Source organism: Geotrypetes seraphini, chromosome 5 (genome assembly GCF_902459505.1).
Source record: "Geotrypetes seraphini chromosome 5, aGeoSer1.1, whole genome shotgun sequence".
NCBI classification, from domain to species: Eukaryota; Metazoa; Chordata; class Amphibia; order Gymnophiona; family Dermophiidae; genus Geotrypetes; species Geotrypetes seraphini.
In genome coordinates this window covers 249367646-249388619 of record NC_047088.1, presented here as the reverse complement: position 1 = coordinate 249388619, position 20974 = coordinate 249367646, and the positions used below count along the sequence as shown (strand labels likewise).

Here is a 20974-nt window from a genome sequence, read left to right as displayed (position 1 = left end):
TGCTTTCAGGCCTTTCCTGGGGCGCTTTAACCTGCGGTAATGTGCGCGAACGGCTCCAGCACTGGCTTCTCCACCCGGACCCTGGGCACGCGCCGCGCTCCGCCCCTTAGCTATCCGGAAGTACCGGGCTTCACTCACCTGCTCCCGGAGAGTAGCCCGAGAGGGCGGGAGGGGGGGGGTGCGGCTGCCGTGGTGATCTTGCTGGAGTTTATTTTTGCAGTTTAAAGGTGCCACGGCGGCTCCTCTAACGTTCCCCGCCTGTATTAGAAGTGTTTTGTGAAGCAGAAGCGGCTGGTGACAGGAGCCGCGGCGGCACCTTTAAACTGAAAAAATAACTCTGGCAAGGGAGCCGGCCAACTGGCAGTTCAATTGGGAGCTTCGGTCTGGCCTTGCCGTATATTTTTTTTTTATTTGAAAGACGCGGCGGTGGCTCATCTCATGATCCCCACCTGCGTCGGAAGTCCGATGCAAGCGGGGATCGTGAGAGGAGCCACTGCTGCGTCTTTCAACTAAAAAATACAATACGGCAAGGAGCAGCAGGGAGCAGGCCAGACGGAAAAACGGAACCCTAAGCAGCGCATGCGCACTCCTATCTGCGGGTCGCTACAGCTCACGGAAAACGGACGCACGCGATGGGAGTGCGCATGCACGGCCTAGCGTTTTATTATATTAGATGACAACTTTGTATGAGGAGAAACTCGTTATAGTTTATAAATCTTTCCTTAATTGCTTCTGCACTGCACTGCCTCCAATGGTTACCTTACATTCTGGAACGTTGCCCGCCTCACTGCTGTAACCTCACGCAAGCGCTTTCCTGCGTCTGAACACGATTGTCCACTTCACCTCATAATCGTGTACAGACACAGGAAAGCGCTTGCGTGAGGTTACAGAACAATGGTAACATACCGAGGGCTTCAAACTAGTACCTGGCGGGCCGCATGTGGCCCCTAGCCACGAGTTCGAGACCACTGATCTAGATGGTATGACTAAATGACTTTGCTGGAGATAGCGAAGGTATGTCTAAGATGCGATTGTCTGACATCTTTGTTCCAGCAGACATGGAAGGTAATTCATGTTTATAGGCAAAAAGCTGAAGCATAGTGCAGGATCCATTGATATAGAGAATGACACAGGGACAAATTTGTCCCCATGGGAACTCATAAGAACATAATAATAGCCTTACTGGGTCAGACCAATGGTCCATCAAGCCCAGTAGCCTGTTCTCACGATGGATAATTCAGGTCACTAGTATCTGGCCAAGACCCAAGGTGTAGTAATATTCCATGCTACAGATACAAGACAAGCAGTGGCTTCCCACATGTCTTTCTCAATAACAGACTATGGACTTTTCCTCCAGGAACCGGCCCAAACTTTTTTTTAAAACCATTTACGTTATCCGCTCTTACCACATCTTCTGGCAACGCGTTCGAGAGCTTAACTATTCTCCGAGTTTAAAAAAAAAAATTCCTCCTGTTGGTTTTAAAAGTATTTCCCTGTAACTTCATCGAGTGTCCCCTAGTCTTTGTAATTTTTGATGGAGCGAAAAATTGATCCGCTTGCACTCATTCTACTTTACTCAGGATTTTGTAGACTCTTTCCAAGCTGAAGAGCCCTCACCGTTTTAGTCTTTCATCATATGAGAGGAGTTCCATCCCCTTTACCATTTTGGTCCTGGCGAGTTCTTTTCCTGTCCCCGCCCCATACCTGCAAGCTCCGTCCTCGAATGCACAAGCCTCAAACACTTTAAAATCATAAGTAGCAACATTCTACAGCTCAGATTGTGATGTCATAATGCCTCATTCCACCAATGCCTAAGCTCCGTCCTCGTCTGCACAAGCCTCAAACACTTTAAAATCATAAGTAGCAACAATCTAGAGCTCAGATTGTGATGTCATAATGCCTCATTCCACCAATGCCTAAGCTCCGTCCTCGTCTGCACAAGACTCAAACACTTTAAAATCATAAGTAGCAACATTCTAGAGCTCAGATTGAGATGTCATAATGCCTCATTCCACAAATGCCTAAGCTCCGTCCTCAACCGCACAAGCCTCAAACACTTTAAAATCCTAAGTAGCAACATTCTAGAGCTCAGATTGTGATGTCATAATGCCTCATTCCACCAATGCCTAAGCTCCGTCCTCGTCTGCACAAGCCTCAAACACTTAAAAATCCTAAGTAGCAACATTCTAGAGCTCAGATTGTGATGTCATAATGCCTCATTCCACCAATGCCTAAGCTCTGTCCTCATCTGCACAAGCCTCAAACACTTTAAAATCCTAAGTAGCAACATTCTAGAGCTCAGATTGTGATGTCATAATGCCTCATTCCACCAATGCCTAAGCTCTGTCCTCGTCTGCACAAGCCTCAAACACTTTAAAATCTTAAGTGTCCGAGGCTTGTGCTGTTAAGACAGAGCTTACAGTAATGAGGTAGGGACAGCGACAAAACTCATGGGGATGGGGAAATTGAGTTTCTGTGGGGACGGGGACAAATTTGTCCCCGTGTCATCTGCGCCCTGGTAACAGTTCCTTGTACAGGTTTTACTAATTGCATTCTTGCCATGTAATCATATAGCTTCTGGTTGGAAAATGATTACTCTCCAGTACCTTTTCACGGGGTGGTTTTACAGAGAGCTGCAGGACATCCTGTTTGTTTGAAAACAGCACCAGAGGCAGAAGTTGCACATCCTGGTTGAGTGAGCCAGCAGCCGCTAAACCTTAGCTCCCATTTGCTCTGTTAGTTCTTTCTTGCTTTTCTGACCAACCTTCTCCAAGAGAAATAAATAAAAGAAATCGGGCGAACCCGCCTTGGGAGTGGATTAAGAGGCTGGCAAGTCAGCGGTGCAGCAGTTTTAGAGGACAATTGCTCTCTTGGTTGCCGGGCTTGACAGCGCCCTGAAAAATTATGTAGCGGTGGTGGTGGTTTTGTTATGTGTGTGCTTTTTTTTTTTTTTATTTATTTATTTTCTGCCTGCGGTGAGTGATAAAGGGGGGGAGGTCTGTGATCGTTACAGAATGCGAGAATCCATATCACTCTGATGTATTAGGTCTGGGGGCCAGAGGTGGCAGATGCCATCCTAGTACAGGAGGGGGGTGGGGAAGGAAAAAATAAGTTATATTCTTTAAGGTTTGCTTGCTGGAGAACTTGTTTTCGGCATCTGCAGGATTCGATGTAACGACTTCCATGTGGGCTTTGTGCAGCTGTCCACCCATACTTCAAAACAGTGTACCCTAAGCTAGAATATAAATAAAAAAAGGGAGAGCATGCAGAGAGCATCCCAGAATTCAACAGACCTATATCTTACTATTTTCTCTTGATTTTCCTCCCGTATGATTTCCTTTTGTCCTTCATTTCTCTTCTCCTCGGCACACGTCTGTCTCCTTGTAACACTTCTCTTATTAATCAGCATTCCCTTAGCCATGTCTTTGCCTGCATTACCTTGCGTCTCTTTTCATCTGTCTACCTTGCCTCTTGACATTTGTAGGAAATCGCGGTAGCTCCCTAAAACATTCAGGGTTTTTCGTAAGACACTGCATGGAAATTTTAGCTAATTCCTACAGATCTCATGTAAGGATGCCTTGATAAATGTATCCAGTTCTCCAGAGCAAATCTCACTCTTTGCTTTTACGTCCTTATTTTTGATGCAAATTACATTTTGGTACCAGTTGCAAGAGGGCTGTTTTTTTTTTTTTAAAAGGTTGGTGTGCTTCTCCTGGAGGTTGCTTCCTTATCTTCCTAGGTAACATAGAAACATAGAAGATGACGGCAGAAAAGGGCTACAGCCCATCAAGTCTGCCCACTCTGCTTACACACCCCCTGTCTATGCCCTAATGACCCAATTTCCTTATCTTGACCCTCGTAGGGATCCCACATGGGTATCCCATTTATTCTTAAAGTCTGGCACGCTGTCTGCCTCGATCACCTGCACTGGAAGCTTGTTCCAATGATCAACCACTCTCTCTGTGAAGAAATATTTTCTGGTGTCGCCATGAAATTTTCCGCCCCTGAGTTTGAGCGGGTGCCCTCTTGTGGCCGAGGGTCCCTTGAGAAAGAAAATATCATCTTCCACTTTGACACATTGGCATGGCTGTCATTTTGTCAAGGTCCACTGTCTTAACAGTATCATAGCAGTCCTAATGCTATATTCTGATGGAAAAGCTCTATTAGCTGCTTAGGAGTGCATTTGGGGGGAAATTTATTTATTAATTTTAAAATTTTCTATCACGCTTATCAACTAAGCGGGTAACAGGTAATACATTATGTAATAGACATTACCTATCAATTAATACATTATCAAATAACCTCAAGGAGAACCATCATCTTACCTTCAACTCCATATATATTTGAATTTATTTTTAGTATTTATAGACCACTTATAGTACTCCTAAGTGGTTTACATTCAGGTCGTCGTCCGCGCACTCCCAGATGCCTTGAGCCGCAGCCTCCATGTTTAGTGTACTGCGGCTTGGCAAAGTTTGTGGGACACTGCTTGAGGGGTACTTTCAGCCATGAGCCTCTTCCCTCAATCCCTACCACCCACCCTTACTAATTCCATTAATTTTTGAAAATTTATATGATTAGAAGGGCATAGAATGGCATGAAAATGTGGACAACACAAATTCAAGCTGTGAATGTAGCAAGCTTGCAGATGTTAATAGTCAGGTCTTTTCTGGACCAATTGCCAGCCTTCATAACCCCCCCCCCCCACCCCCACACACACACACACACACAAAAATTCCCCAAAACAACCACCTCTATAATAGAGCAAACTACTTCCTTATCCCCCTAATGCTTTTTGGTCACTACCAGTGATAACGGTTAAGTCTCCTATATACAAGCTGGACCTTTTGTCGCTCAGCCTATTTCTTCCCTGGAATTGCTGTATGACCCAGCACAGGACAAATCCATTTGCTTTCCCATTCTATCCTCTAGAATTCATTGCAGGTATATAACCTGTGCATAAAGAGTCTAGTTTATTAATGTTTCCTGGTGTAAAGTTTGCATTGCGCTGGGAAACCTGTAGACTGGGAGAAGTGAATTTGTCTTTATAGAAATAAAAGTAACAAAATCTAATGATAACCTTTTGTACTGGACTAAATTCATTCATTTTTAAAACCATCTTTAAACAATAAAATTGTATAGGTGCTGGAGGTTGTCATATCCTTTTTACATAGCAACTGAAGGTACGAGTATGTATTCTGCCTAACAAGAGACGTTGCCAACTAGAGAATGACACAGGGACAAACTTTTCCCCGTCCCCATAGGAACTAATTTTCCTGTCCCATCCCCGCTAGTTCTTTTCCTGTCTCTGCCCCATACCTGCAAGCTCCGTCCTCATCTGCACAAGCCTCATCTGCATACTTTCAAATCATAAGTAGCAACATTCTAGAGCTCAGATTGTGGTGTCATAATGCCTCATTCCACCAATGCCTAAGCTCCGTCCTCATCTGCACAAGCCCCAAACACTTTAAAATCATAAGTAGCAACATTCTAGAGCTCAGATTGTGATGTCATAATGCCTCATTCCACCAATGCCTAAGCTCCGTCCTCATCTGCACAAGCCTCAAGCACTTTAAAATCGTAAGTGTTCGCGGCCTGTGCAGTTAAGGCAGAGCTTACAGGAATGGGGCAAGGGCAGGAGCAGCGACAAAATTCACGTGGATGGGGGGAATTTGAGTGCCCGCGGGGACGGGGAAAAATTTGTCCCCATGTCATTCTCTAGTTGACAACTATAGTCGATTACTTACGATGATCTATCTGCATGCTATCACAACATCCTCTATTACCTGCTTTGAACCTCAAGCTGCAGGATGAATATAAATACTGAAATTAAAATGGGCACAGGCAAGAAAAAATACTGATTTGTCTTTGTTATTTTCAGTCTTTTTCCATTTTCGAACTTTTCATTTCAAAAATTTTTTTTATGTACATACAGATTTTTTAAATTTAAATTTAACATGCTCAAATTGATTCAATTTCCATATGTAAAGAATGCACTATAACATTTTATCATTTGCATATCATAGATCACTTTATCTACTAATATAACACTTCTAAGTTTTTTTCTTAAGAAATTGAAACCTTGCGTATAATGCTTAAGGATACTCTTTTTTTTTTTTTTCTGAGATATTTTTGTGACTGCTAGACTTTTTTTTTTTCCTGAATTTTTTTATATTTCAATAAAAAATCCTAGAATACAGCAGACCATATCAGTGGAAAATAAGAGGAAACACAATAATTAATTAAAAAAAAAAAAAAATTTGAATTATTTAATTCAAATTCAGTTCAGCCGCCAGATTAATTACTAGTTCCTGCAAACTACTCCTCAACATTAAACTTCTTTTATCAATCAAAAATCTAGCTAGTTTTAGCTTTTGTAATTTGCATGAAAACCTTTGTTGGCTTTTTGTGGAATATAAGATATTTGTATTACGTATTAAATTGGTTGCACGCACACAGGTTGGTGGTTGTTTTTTTTTTTAATGTCCTATCAAATTGACTCTCCCCACTCCCCCCCCCCCTTTTTATGAAGCTGCGTTAGGCTTTTTTATCGCAGGCTGTGGCAGTAAAAGCTCCGATGTTCATAGGAATTCTATGAGCATTGCAGCTTTTACCGCCATGGCCGGCGATAAAATAAAAATACTGGAGAATTCAATAACTAACAAAATTCAATATAATAAAATAAACCTAAAAGTGGCTTCATAACAGATGGGGGGTGAATGTGCTTTAAGAATGTGTGTCATTGCTGCAGGTGACGTGTGTGGAAGAGGCAAGGGGACAGGTCACCCTTACCAACTTTAATGGTCTGTTTGCGGCTTCTGTAAATTCACCTGGCATTTCATTTGCATAGCAAAATATGAAATGGGACATTAAAGCTATATTCTCATCTTAGTAACTGCTGTGTGGTGCTCTGTGCTGTTGTTTTATCCCCCAGGTAGTGGGTTTTTTGATTGCGCTTTAGGAAATCATTTCCCAACCTAAGGTCCCTTGCATTGCAAAAGTAGGCAGATTAATTGCCTGGACTTTGAGGGCCCTGTGCTGCTGGATCACCTAATCCGTATTTAATTAACTTTTAATATGTATTGGACCAAGGGGATAAGGAGAATATTCCAGGCTGGTGAGGGGTATACAACACTGCTTGTGTGTTGCAGACGGATATGTTCAGTCTATTCTAGCCTTATCCATGAAGTTTGCGTGTTTATGTTGGCTAGTATGAAGTGCACTTAAGAGCAATTTTCAAACCGTCCACATTGAAACAATATCTGGAAATAACTTTTAACCCCTTTCAATTTAGGGAAGATAACCTGTGGGCACTTGAACCCACTTTTCCTGCGGGTACTTTTTTTTTCTTTAATGTAAAATAGCACATTTAGATTTTTTAAAGTGCAGCCTACGGATTTGTCCCTCAATGTAATTGTCCACCAGTGTGCATAGGGCCTAACCTGTATAAGTTGAAAACTTTTCCTTTGTGTGTCTGGTAAGACACTTTGGGGCATTTTTTTGCTAAACCGTATTAAGTGGCTAGTGTGGGATTTACCATCTAATAACCTCACTGCTACAACGTCTTTAAAACCAGTCAATGCAGTAAAAAAAAAAAAAAAAAAAGCTTAACATAAGAAGTAGGTCATGTGTATTATATGGGCATAGATTGGACATGGCCACCATTGACCGCAAGCATAGTATTAAGTATAGCTGAGCTACTGGTAACATAGAAACATAGAATATGACGGCAGAAAAGGGCTACAGCCCATCAAGTCTGCCCACTCTGCTTACCCACCCCCTGTCTATGCCCTAATGACCCAATTTCCTTATCTTGACCCTCATAGGGATCCCACATGGGTATCCCATTTATTCTTAAAGTCTGGCACGCTGTCTGCCTCGATCACTTGCACTGGAAGCTTGTTCCAATGATCAACCACTCTCTCTGTGAAGAAATACTTTCTGGTGTCACCATGAAATTTTCCGCCCCTGAGTTTGAGCGGGTGCCCTCTTGTGGCCGAGAGTCACTTGAGAAAGAAAGTATCATCTTCCACTTCAACACGTCCCGTCACAGCCATGATCGGTGTCCTTCTCCTTCTCCTTCTCCTAATTATTATTTCTGTAGAGCTACCAGACACATGCAGTGTTGTACATTAGACACACGAGATGGTCCCTGCTTGATAGATCTTACAATCTAATTATGAAAGATATACTGGACAAAAATGGTGAATGAATGTGCTACTCATGTAGGGAAATACAAAGGGAGAAGAGGGTAGGGGACTAAAGAAGGAATGACAAACAATATGGTGCTTTACAGACTGGTAGGATTAATATTCTCTCAGGCTTCCGCGGCTGGTGTCATGATTGTAGCAGGTTTCTGGGTCTCGCCGTGTCTGTGTAGAACGAACTGACGTTTCAGCCATGAAAAAAAAAATGGACCTTCAGCCTGGAGTTGAATACCGCCAGAGACGGAGCCCATCGTACTGAATCAGGCAGGTTTTTCAAGGCATACGGCGCAGCGAGGCAGAAGGGATGGAGTCGTTCTCCTGATCCCATCCTCCACACACATGAACTCACCCCCCCACCCCGCCATTTCTCCCTGAGACTTATCCAGGGATCTCTACAGCAGTCCAGTGGTCTAGGACAGCAGAAGTTCCCATGCTCAAAATGACTAGAGGTAGTTTTGTGGTACTACTGTTAGATTGACTCTTAATGGTAGTATTGTGAGACTACGGGGAGTGATCAGGTTTGCCATTATGAACCAAGAGTAATGCTAGTACAGTACAGGAGCAGAGACTACCAGAAAGACACTCCTGTGTTTAGTCCTAGGGGTAGGTGGGCTTGCAGGCAGTGGCGTAGCAAAGGTGAGAGGTGTCTCCTTTCCGCCCCCATGTCATGGGTGCCCCCCCCCTTCCATTTCCCCATACCTCTATCTTTCCCAGCACGAGCAGCATCATGAACTTGCTGCCGGCGTCGGCACTCTCTCTCTGACTAGAGAATGACACGGGGACAAATTTTTGCCAGTCCTCATGGGAACTCAATTTTTCCATCCTGGAGAGTTCTTTTCCTATCCCCACCCCATTACTGCACGCTCTGTCTTCATCTGCACAAGCCTCAAACGCTTTAAAATCATAAGTAGCAACATTCTAGAACTCAGATTGTGATGTCATAATGCCTCATTCCACCAAAGCCTAAGCTCCGTCCTCATCCGCTTTAAAATTCTAAGTGTTTGAGGCTTGTGCGGTTAAGGCAGTGCTTACAGGAATGGGACAGGGATAGGGACAGCGACAAAACTCGCAGGAACGGAACGAGGAAATTTAGTTCCTGCGGGGACAGGGAATAATTTGTCCCCATGTCATTCTCTACCTCTGACGTCACTTCCTAGGCGTGGGACCTGGAAGTGATGTGAGAGGGAGAGTTGACCCTGGCACGAGCAGCAGGTTGAAATTCCTTCTCGTGCCTTCAAAGAGCCAGAGGTACGGTGGAGGACGTGATGGTGCACGTGACGGGGGGGGGGGGGGGCATGGAGAGGAAGATGAGTGCCGACGCCCCCACCAAGATGGCACCCAGGGTGGACTGCCTCCCCCTTAATATGCCACTTCTTGCAGGTAATTATAATTGCAGGATTGGTGGGAGGGGCTGTATTGAGAGGTCTGTTCTGGGGGAGTTTTGAGTTGTGCTGCTGTGGTGGTTCTGGGTATTTGTGTCCCCCCACTTTGGGCTGACACTGCATTCTATGCATTGACAGACAATCTATGCTATCTACCCACAAACGTAACGCATTGTCTGCCCTGTGCGCTGAATGTAGAGCAGATGGGGCAGATGCGGCAAGTGCAAAAAAAAAAGAAAAAAAAGAGTGCACTTTAGCAAAAGAACCCCTTTGTGATGGGCTGGGGAGGGCTTCAATGGCTGGGAGGGTGTAGATGGGCTGGAGTGGGTCTTGACGGAGATTTTGGCAGTTGGAACTCAGGCACAGTACCGGGTAGAGCTTTGGATTCTCGCCCAGAAATAGCTAAGAAGGAAAAAAAAAAAAAAATTTAAATTGAATCAGGTTGGGCAGACTGGATGGACCATTCGGGTCTTTATCTGCCGTCATCTACTATGTTACTATGTTACACTGATGGCGGCATACCATGGGTATTGTTCCCCTGTATTATTAAGTTTTTAAGTTTATTAGGATTTTATATACCGCCTATCAAGGTTATCTAAGCGGTTTTTACAATCAGGTACTCAAGTATTTTCCCTCTCTGTCCCGGTGGGCTCACAATCTATCTAACGTACCTGGGGATATGGAGGATTAAGTGACTTGCCCAGGGTCACAAGGAGCAGCGCGGGGTTTGAACCCACAACCCCAGGGTGCGGAGGCTGTAGATCCAACCACTGCGCCACACACTGTACTACGTGAAAACGGATTATGGCTTTTGCTGTATCCCACAAATCTCTGGTCATAATAGGGCCACCAAGAAACAAAGCCGGGTATGGGGCAAACAGTCCTAAGGGACACAAACTGTGTAATCTGGGGTTTTATTTTCGTGGTGGATGATTAGAAAGCTAGAGATCCCACACTCAGCCTTTCTAATTCTTTTTTTTTTTTTTTTTTTAACACCGTTTCATTTGGACTACAGTGTATTCTCAGTCTCCATTTCGGATATTTTTTTTTTTCCCTCTTAACTAGAGTGTATGTTTAATTTTGTGGGTCAAAAGCCATCCTGAGTTTCTAAATAGATCGGCAAACAGCAATACTGCACGACTGCTAGACACCCAAGACTTCCTAATCATTATCTTCCATAATTTCATAATGATCCAATTTGGATTTTAACTGTGTTGGACAAGTACTGGTTTCTTTTTCATTTCCAACTTTGCTTATTAAGACCAAAGGGAGAAAAAAAAAAAAATTCTAAATTAACCAGCAGAATGCTTAAGTTTATGTCGAATCCCAGGGCCCTTTTTTGCTTTGCAAACTCTATTTTCAAGTCTCGTCTCTTCTATGAATGCTAACGAGCTAGTCGGCTATGCTTCTCTATCCCAGCGAACTCTCAGTATTGCCCCCGTGTGTCGTTAAGCTTTGACAGAGTAATTAAATCTGTATTATGTGGATTAACTTAACTTTTGTCCTGTTGTGTGTGCTGTGTTTTTTTTTTTTCATAGAGGCTGCTGTAATTTTTTTTGTTTGTTTGTTTGAGACACTTCTATTGCAGGAAGCACACTGTAATGAAAACAGAGACATTAAGGTTTATTTATCGATACTGCACTTTGGGAGTCTGCTCTCTGCTGCAAGGCTCGCAGGAATAGAATGAGTCCTGTGTCAAGCAGCGGGTGCACAGATGCCATTAGCATGCACTAACCATTAGTAAATGATCCTCTTTCAGTTTTGCTAATACCATTGGAAGTCTAAGAGAAAATCCGGTGGGAGGAAGGGAGAGGTTCGTTTATTTTTAAGAAGTACATTAAAAACGGTGGGGCTCTCTCACTAAGCCATGGTAAAATTTTGCAGTTACCGCATCTTAACACACGACTTTACCTGTAGTAGCTGCAAAATTTAGTACAGCAACCAGGTAGGCTTGAGTAGGCACAGGCCCACTCAGCAGTGATGCACCTTTGAGGTGGCTGGCAGGGAGAGCACCAAGCCCCAGTGGTTGAAAACTCCTGGCAACTCTCCCTCCCCTTCCCCACAGGTGATCCAGCATCTCTCAATCCCTTCCTTTTTATGTACCTTATAAACCAGGGGTTTCTCAACCCTGTCCTTAGGACTAGTTAGGTTTTCAGAGTACCCACAATTGATATGCATGATATAAATTTGCATCCATTACTTCCATTGTATGCAGATCTGTCTTGTACATATTCATTGAGGATATCTTGAAAACCTGATGTGTCCCAAAGCAAAGGGAAAAATACAAAATAAACCCCACCACACACACTAGTTTAAAAACCAACAACAAAAGTGGAGAACATAACTATCAAATATCAATAATATATAAATCAAAATATTCAAATGTCAATAATATGTCATTGATATCTAAATCATAAGGACTTGACTATGAAAATCTTTATCAAAAGGAGGGGAAAAAGACCTCATATTCCCTTCAAGGGCAAGTCAAACAATACATGCCTACTGAATTGGTTAACATCAGTCATAGGTTAGAAAAAAACCCTTCTTATAATATCAAAGACTCTCTGAATGCATCTCAAATACCTCTGGAGACCATCGGCAAGGGTGTTCTGGAACCAAAAAATGCAATCCCCTACCCCACCTACGCCCCAATGGTCCTGCCAAAATACCTAGTTTGAGGAAAATGCTCTCCTCCTTCAATCTGCTCCTGGCAGAATTCAAGCTGAGATCACTGCTTTCAGCTGATCAATGTAATTTTAAGTGGTGAAAGGGTAGGAGAGTGGCAGGGTCCCTTGGCAGGTCCTTTGGACCGGGGGGCCTTGAATTAGGTTTTCTCATGTCTTTGGGTCCCCATACTGGAGATCTCATCTCTAGAGATTTCCTTGGTGGCTGATTCAGTGCTACCGTAGAAAATGATAGGATGAAGGAATTCATCACCGTTCCCGTCCCTGAAGTGAAAAATAAATAAAAGCAAGAACTAAAAAGAGAAGTACAGCTCAGAGACTCCCTGAATGCATCTCAAATACCTCTGGAGACCATCGGCAAGGGTGTTCTGAAACCAAAAAGAATGCAATCCCCTACCCCACCTACGCCCCAATGGTCCTGCCAAAATACCTAGTGCTACCGTAGAGAATGATAGGATGAAGGAATTCATCACCGTTCCCGTCCCTGCGGATAACCACAGGAAACCATCTCCATGTCATTTTTTAAGGACAGAGAGTAGAATCAGAGTATGAATGGGTGCAGCCACTGACCCTGAAGCCTTGCATTGAAGAATGCTGGTGTAGGACTGAGGTTGAGATGGACATTAAAGAATTACATGGGATGGTTAGACCATAACCGTTTCCATACTGAGAGACAGAACGAAGGTCCATTAAGCCCAGTATCCTGTTTCCAGCAGTGGCCAACCCAGGTCCCAAGTACCTGGCAGAAACCTAAAGAGTAGCAACATTCTAGAGCTGAGATTGTGATGTCATAATGCTTCATTCCATCAATGCCTAAGAGCCAGTTTCATCGGTGATGTCACAATGGCTTCATTATCCTATACTTGGCTCACATAAGAATCAGGGTATGAATGGGCCAAGCCACTGGACCCTCAAGCCTTGCATTGAAGAATGCTGGTGATAGACACTAAGGAATGACATGGGATGGTTTCCCGCAGTTAGCAGTTTACAGTGAATAGTGACCAGGTACTCCCTATCTGTCCTGGCAGGCTCACAATCAAACTGGGGCAATGAAGGGTTAAGTGACTTACCCAGGGCCACATAGTCACACAGTTCAATGTGAAATGTCACTGTTCCTGTCTGTGCCTGAGTGACAATGGCTCCCCCCCAAAAAAAAAAAGTTGCAAGCAGTCTGCATCAGCTGTAGTCTTTCTCTTCTTCCCCCCAATCATCCTTACTCCACTCCTTCCCCTCCCCACTCCCGCTATATTTAAAAGAAACCTCCCCCCAGAAAAATATTTGCTAGCATCTTGCAGTGCATCCTTATCCCTTCCGACTTTAAGAAGGCCTAATGGCTAGTTGCACTCCTTCCTCCTTCCCCCCCCCAACTTAAACAAATAGTCCCCTGGCCCCCTCACCCACATCCCCCACACCCATACTTTACATAACGCAGGAGTCATATCCACTCGCTCCCGCCACTAGCACCATCGTCTTCAAAATGGTGGTGGGATGGGGGATTGTGTTCTTTTTGGTTCCAGGACACACCTTGCTGATGGTCTCCAGAGGTATTTGAGATGCATTCAGGGAGTCTCTGAGCTGTACTTCTCTCTTTAGTTCTTGCTTTTATTTATTTTTCACTTCAGTGATTTTTATAGAAGAGATGTTTGCATGTAGTCTTATTACCTGTATTGCTGCTGCTTTGCAAGTGAGAACTTGCTTTGCAAGTGAGAATTTTTACCATGATAGGTAAACCATTTTATTTATGTTTTCACCGTTGGTTTTAAGAAAGGTTTGGACAAGTTCCTGGAGGAAAAGTCCATACTGTGTTTTTGAGAAAGACAAGGTGGAAGCCACTGCTTGCCCTGGATCGGTAGCATGGAATATTGCTACACTTTGAGTTTTGGCCAGGTACTAGTGACCTGGATTGGCCACTGTGAGAAAGAGCTACTGGGCTTGACCCAGTAATGCTATTCTTATATTCTTATTTTTCGTAATCACAAACATGCTCTGTTAAAATAAAATTTATCTAGAGGCATGGAGGTTATAACCTTGTTTTTGTTCTCTCATCCCTATAAATGATCAATAAAAGCCTTGGAGCCTCTTTCTAAATTGCAACTCCTCTAGTGAGTACCGACAGCTAAGTACACAGTTATGCAGTCGGTAACTGTCCTTCCTCTCTCTAGAAAATTTAAATAAATTGCCTCAGATTTCAAGACTCTTCGTTGTACCCTGTGTGGCATTGAAAAATGAAGGCAGATAAAGACCATATTTGCCTATCCAGTCTGCCCATCCTTACCATCTGCTATCACTTCCTCTCCTGCAGAGATCCTCTTAGGGGTACGTGAGCCACATTGGGGGTACACAGCACTCCCTTCCTCCTTAATGGACGCCACCACCACTGGGGATATCCATCCATCCCCTGCTAATCTAACTGATTTCACCACATTCTCCAGCAACGGATTCCGGAGTTATAATTACACATTGTGTAAAGAAATATTTTATCCAGTTTGTTTTAAATCTACTTCTTAGTAGCTTCATCGCATGCACCCTAGTCCTAGTATTTTTGGAAAGAGTGAATAAGCGATTCACATCTACCCTTTCCACTTCTTAATTTATAGACCTCTATCGTATCGCCCCTGAGCCATCTCTTCTCCAAGCTGAAGAATAGGGCAGTCATCCCATTCCTTTTATCATTTCCGTCGCCATTCTCTGTATCTTTTCTAATTCCGCTATATCCTTTTTGAGATACGGTGACCAGAATTCCACACACTATTCAAGGTGTGGCTGTACCATAGAGCGATAAAAGGGCATTATAACATTTTGATATTTGTTTTCCATTCCTTTCCTGATAATTCATAACATTGTATTTGTTTTCCTAGCTGCCGCCGCGCTGAGGGTTTCAACATATCCTCAACACCTAGATCCTTTTTCTGGGCAGTGACTTCTAACATAGCATCCAGAATCATGTAGCTATAGTTGCGGTTTCCTTTTTCCCCCCCCACATGTATCACTTTGCACTTGCTCACATTAAACGCCATCTGCCATTTTGATTCCCAGTCTCCTAAGGTCCTCTTGCAATTTTTCACAATCCTCTTGCGATTTAACAACTTCTAGACGCCATCTCAGCTTGGCATTAATCAGCAGGCATTGTTGATTGTCTCCGTGCAGAGCAGTGTCAAGGCACAGTGGTGTGCCCTGGAGAGATAGCAGGTGTGTCATGACAGATTCAAGGATTTTACTTTATTTTAAAAATTCCCTTCATAAGTATACACTAGATGACATGTATGTCATGTACGCAAGAGTCTGTCAATGTTATGAGCGTCTGTGGGCGTAATAGAGCCACTCAGACAAATATCTTTCTGTGACGTGCTTGGTCCTTGAAAATTAACAGCAAGTAATTTTTAGGTGCTGATAATGTCATTTACATTCAAGAAGCATTCAAACAAAACCCCTCGTACTCAAAATCAAATATCTTTTTAAATATTAAACTCATGGACATCAGTGGCTACCCTCGGAGGACTAAAACTTGTCCAAACTGAGCTCAAATAAGCCAGATTTTTCATAAGTCCCCCCCCCCCCCCAAAATCTTGGGATGCACCGGGGAGGGGCCTGAGGCTATGATTGTCCAACATTCCTCCCCCTTGCATCCCCTTCAGTCTGTTCCCTCTCCACCACCATATCCAACATTTCCCCTTCTCATCCTTCTATTCCCCAGGCATCTCTACCTCACTCTCTCTCTCAATATCCAATTTTCCTTTCTTCCTTTTCCCATGTGCACCATCTCTTTTCCTTTCATGCCCAAAAATTCTCCCTTTCTATTACTTCCCTCCTATGTCCCAAGTTGGTTCCCGTTCCTCTCTCCGTTCTGTGTCCCATGTTCATGCCCCCTCCCTTCTATCTATGTCGAGTTTGTGCCCCCTCCCCTGCTTTCCAGCCTTTGTCCCAAAATTGTGCCCCTCCCATGTCCCAACGTGCTCCTTCCCCCCTTCTTCCTTTGTCCCATATCATGTCCTCTCTCTCCCTTACTTGCTCGCTCCAGGGCCACACTTGCTTCCTTCAGGGCCATCCAGCTGGGCTGCTCCTTCTGCGGTACTTGCTACAGGGATGCGCGAGCGGCAGCTCACACGTGGCTAACCCACAAGCTTTCCCTCTGACATCAGCTCTGATATCGGAGAGAAGGTTTCTGGGTCAGCCTCGTGCAGTGTGAAAGAGCTGCTGACATGTCCCTGCAACAAGTGCCACTGAAGGCAGAAAGGAACAGCCCAGCTGGAAGGAGGTAACTGGGATTCCCCGCTGACCCAGAAGGCTTTCCTGTGATGTCAGCTCTGACATCGGAGGGAAGCCTTCTGGGTTGGCTTCGGTGGAGGGGGGCTGGCAGAAAGGAGGGCATGGGATCCCCAGTGGCTGTAGCGGCTTCAGCGGAGGGGGGGGCAGGTGGGCAGGCAGTAAGGAGGGCACGGTATCCTTGGCGGCGGCCATTAAGGAGGAAGGGGGTGGGAGACCAGCTCAGTGCCGCTTACCGCCTGTTGAGAAACACTGCTTTAGGCTATATATACTACTCATGCATGCTGTGTACACATTGCAGAGATTCCTTCCTGTTCCTGTTCTACAGTTTCACTGCCTTGGGAGTGCTTTCAGCCCTGAATTTCTTTACGTAGCTATAGTTTGTGCAGACAAATCTTCTTCTTTAGCGGGAAAGGGGAAAGCAAAAAAAAAAAAAATCATTTTAATTCATGACTTTTTGTCTAGCTAACTCCAAAACTTAACAGAACAAATCTTTTGTAGAATGACTTCTGGAACACCATTAAAGTCTTTAGGTATACTGGATTCTTAAGTTCCTGGAAGCATTTCAAAGCATGGCTGTTTAAACAAAATTTTATTGAAAGCGTCTGTTGCTGTTTATATATTAAATACGTAGGCCACTTTGAGCCTTTTTGTGTGGGCAGATACACATTGAAAGGAAAATAAATAAAATGAATGCTCTTCAGTGCCAGTGTCAACCTGTAATTCTGTGAACCTGAATTGTGGCCAACAATAGAAATATATCTGTTAACAGCATTTGCTTGTTTATTAACATTTACAGTGACACAGAAGGCAGAAAATTATGTAAGAAGCTGAAAGTCGATCCAAGCTCCAAGCCCAGTGGGGTGGAACTGCTGCATTACAAGTGAGTGAGAAAGGAAGTTCTGTGTATTTTCCTTTCATGAGCACAAAATTAGATTTTCATTTACGAAGGGCATGAAAACTACTTTTTCAATGCCAGAACCAATACGTTTCCTTTGGGACTAGCTAGTGTGTTTTGTATTAACCAATGTTTTTTTCTTGCAGCTACCCCCTCCCCTCTCCCTCCCAAAAAAGTAAGGGGGGTAGATCTGAAAGGTCACTTGGACACACAAAGTCAGAGGCGTGAAGAAAGTACAAGAGGTTTATTCACAGCATGCCGGACTCTAGTGCAGTTAACAGCCTGCCTACTAGAGTGTCAGAAACAGGAAATACACGGACTTTTATGCCCTTTTCGCAAACTAATATATGCAAAAACTACAATTTTCATTTACTTCTATAACTTTTCTACAATTATTATTGGTCCTAAGCTCACACTAGCAGGTCACTTATCTAACTCTTACAGTTCTAAATGTTAAATGTACAGAAGGGCAGGGTACATCATGGCTCAAACTCTTATCTATTTAGCTTACAATGTGGTAAGGTAGGGACATGCATTTTAGGCAGATGAGGTCAGTAGATTGTACACTGTTTTCAGCTATGTAGGCCAGAGCAATATTTTAAACAACAGTTAACCATTTCATGACCCTACAGATCTAGAAATCTTTTCCCCTCAGACAAAAAATGGAAGAAAAACCTTAGTAAATGAGGCATAAGAGAGATTATATGCGCACACTACTCAGTTTTGCATTTATTGATCATGTTTTATCATACTTATCAGATTAAAATACGTTGATTAGCATATTGATCACTTCACATTCGCCCCTTCACACTACTCAGTTTTGCAATTATCTCTCTTGATCCTTCACATATAGGATTTTTTTTTTTTTACGCTTAACCATATTGATTCTCATCCACATTTACTCATGTTGCTCATTATCCTCTCATTCACCTTCACCTATTCATATGACATTTTTCCACAATATCTCTCAAAAATGTATGCTCAATATTAGGACCCCTGAGGAAGAAGGTTAAGTTGAAACACGGCCCTTGCTGGGTCTGTACTTTTTCAAGTTTATGTGGTTACTGTTGATTACATAGACAGCTGCATTGTTGTGTGATATACTAAATCACGAACATCAGCTCTGCCGTTTTCTCTTCTTGCTTCCTGTTTGCACCGTTTCACTGTGAACCTGTTAGGTGGTTGTTTTATTTGTAGCGTAAACACATGCTTTGTGTTCTGGAGACTCTTCACTATAGCCTTCCAGAAGTCCCTGTGATTATTTTGGATTGCCTTCTACTGTTGGCACCCCTGTTCTTACATTTCTGATGTGTTTCAAGAGTGAAGTATGACGGAGCTCGGCAGAGATACATGTACTGCAGTGTTCCGCAAGCTTTGCTGAGCCGCGGCTCGAGGCATCCGGAAGTGTGATGACATCACATTGACGTCGACGCATGCGCAAAGGCCCTCCAGATGGGCCCTGAACCACCAGTGGGGGAGGGGGGTGCCAGTGGGGAACATGCATGTAGAGGAGGGGCACTGGCTGATTGCCTACAGGATGTGCCCCTGGCCGTGAGAAGCACACCCTGTAGGCAGTCAGTTGGCACCTCCTCCTCCCCAGCATCTCAAAGCATACCTCGAATCTAGGGAGGCACACTAGTGTGCCATGGCACTGTTTGCGGTACGCTGACGTACGGGATGGATCGCACTGTGCTTTGTAGCGGACACAACTGACTTGGCGGCATTTCTGTTAAGACTGCTCAGAAGCCTGCATTCCGCTCTTGTTGCGTGTTAAATTCCTGTTTCTTCAAAATGAAGTTGGAAATGACAAAGAAGTTTGTACTGCTACTTATTTCTATAGCATTACTAGACATATGCAGTGCTTTACAGAAATCCATAAGAAAATCCCTTCTTGAGAGAACATAAGAATAGCCTTACTGGGTCAAACCAATGGTCCATCTAGTCCAGTAGCCCATCCTCATAGTGGCCAATCCAGGTCACTAGTACCCGGAAAAACCCCAAATAGAAGCAACATTCCATACAGAATCTCAAAGAATAGCAAGATTCCGGAATCGCAGAGAGTAACAAGGTTCTAGAACCCCAAAGAGAGTAGCAGCATTCCATACAGAATCTCAAAGAATAGCAAGGTTCTAGAACCCCAAAGAGAGTAGCAGCATTCCATACAGAATCTCAAAGAATAGCAAGATTCCGGAATCCCAGAGAGTAACAAGGTTCTAGAACCCCAAAGAGAATAGCAGCATTCCATACAGAATCTCAAAGAATAACAAGATTCCGGAATCCCAGAGAGTAACAAGGTTCTAGAACCCCAAAGAGAGTAGCAGCATTCCATACAGAATCTCAAAGAATAGCAAGATTCCGGAATCCCAGAGAGTAACAAGGCTCTAGAACCCCAAAGAGAGTAGCAGCATTCCATACAAAATCTCAAAGAATAGCAAGATTATCCCAGGACAAGCAGGCAGGTATTCTCACTAGTGGGTGATGTCATCCGACAGAGCCCCGATACGGACGTCTCACAAGCATGTCTTGCTTGAAGAAACTTAGAAGTTTCGAGATGCCCGCACCGCGCATGCGCCAGTGCCTTCCCGCCCGATGGACCGGGCATGTCTCCTCAGTTCTTTTCTTTCCGCGGAGCTGAGAAGTTTTACTTCAATTCTGCGCTGACTGAATTCCTGTTTTTGCCTTCTAATTCCACGATTTTGGGTTTCTTTTATTCTTTTCCGTGTAATTTCTTTCTTTTATTCTAAAAAAAAAAAATTTTTTTTCTTCCAGTGAGTCGGCCGGGTCGGCCACGTGGCTCAGGCCCAGCTCCTTCAATCTTGCGGCGGAGCTTTTTCGGCCTATGTCCCGGCCAATCACCGGTTTTAAAAAGTGTAGCAAGTGCTAGTGCGCGATTTCGCTGACGGACCCGCATCGACGCTGCCTGCAGTGTCTTGGTCCAGAACATTTCCTGAAATCGTGCCGGCCTTGTTCCACTCTAACAGCGCGGGTGTTTAAGCGGCGCTGTCTGTTGTGGGAGTCGATGTTCAAGATGGAAGCTGCTAAAGAACCTTCGGCTTCGACTTCATCGGCCGCTTCGCCTGTCCATGCGAAGCCAGCGACTACTCCTGCTACTCCGGGCCTTCTGAAGCCGGCTTCGTTTATTCCGGCTTCGGCCCCGAGTTCGGCGCCGGTGCCTGTCCCCGTCTCCTCGGCTCAGGTACCGCCTTCCACTATTCCACCTGTGGTCATTAAGGTGCTGAAAGCTTCCAAGCAGAAGTACTCGACCACGAAGGAGCGCGAAGACCGTGCTGGAGGACCCCCTTTCGGTGCGGATCCCTCCATATCGGCTTCGCTACGGTCCCTGCTGGAAGCTCAGTTTGTCGAGCTCATGCAAACTATGGGGCCCAGGTTAATCGCCTCCATTCAGGGTGACCTCCCGGTCCCGATCCCAGGGGGCGGACCGCCCCCTCCTCCTCGCCGATCAACCTCGTTGCTTGACGAGGAGGAGCGGCCAAGGGCAGCCGGTCCCTCGAGGCGGGCTTCCTTTAGCGACATGCCTCC

At 44.3% G+C, this 20974-nt stretch overlaps 1 protein-coding gene across 1 annotated transcript in view; it reads left to right on the top strand.

Annotated features, from left to right (window-relative positions):
* The window catches only part of PDIA5 (protein disulfide isomerase family A member 5), a 321624-nt gene that overhangs the window by 109657 nt on the left and 190993 nt on the right, over positions 1 to 20974 (top strand). Inside the window, exon 4 of the mRNA XM_033945534.1 lies at positions 17336 to 17419. Coding sequence (XP_033801425.1) covers positions 17336 to 17419 — 84 coding nt within the window. The remainder of the gene's footprint in view (positions 1 to 17335; positions 17420 to 20974) is intronic.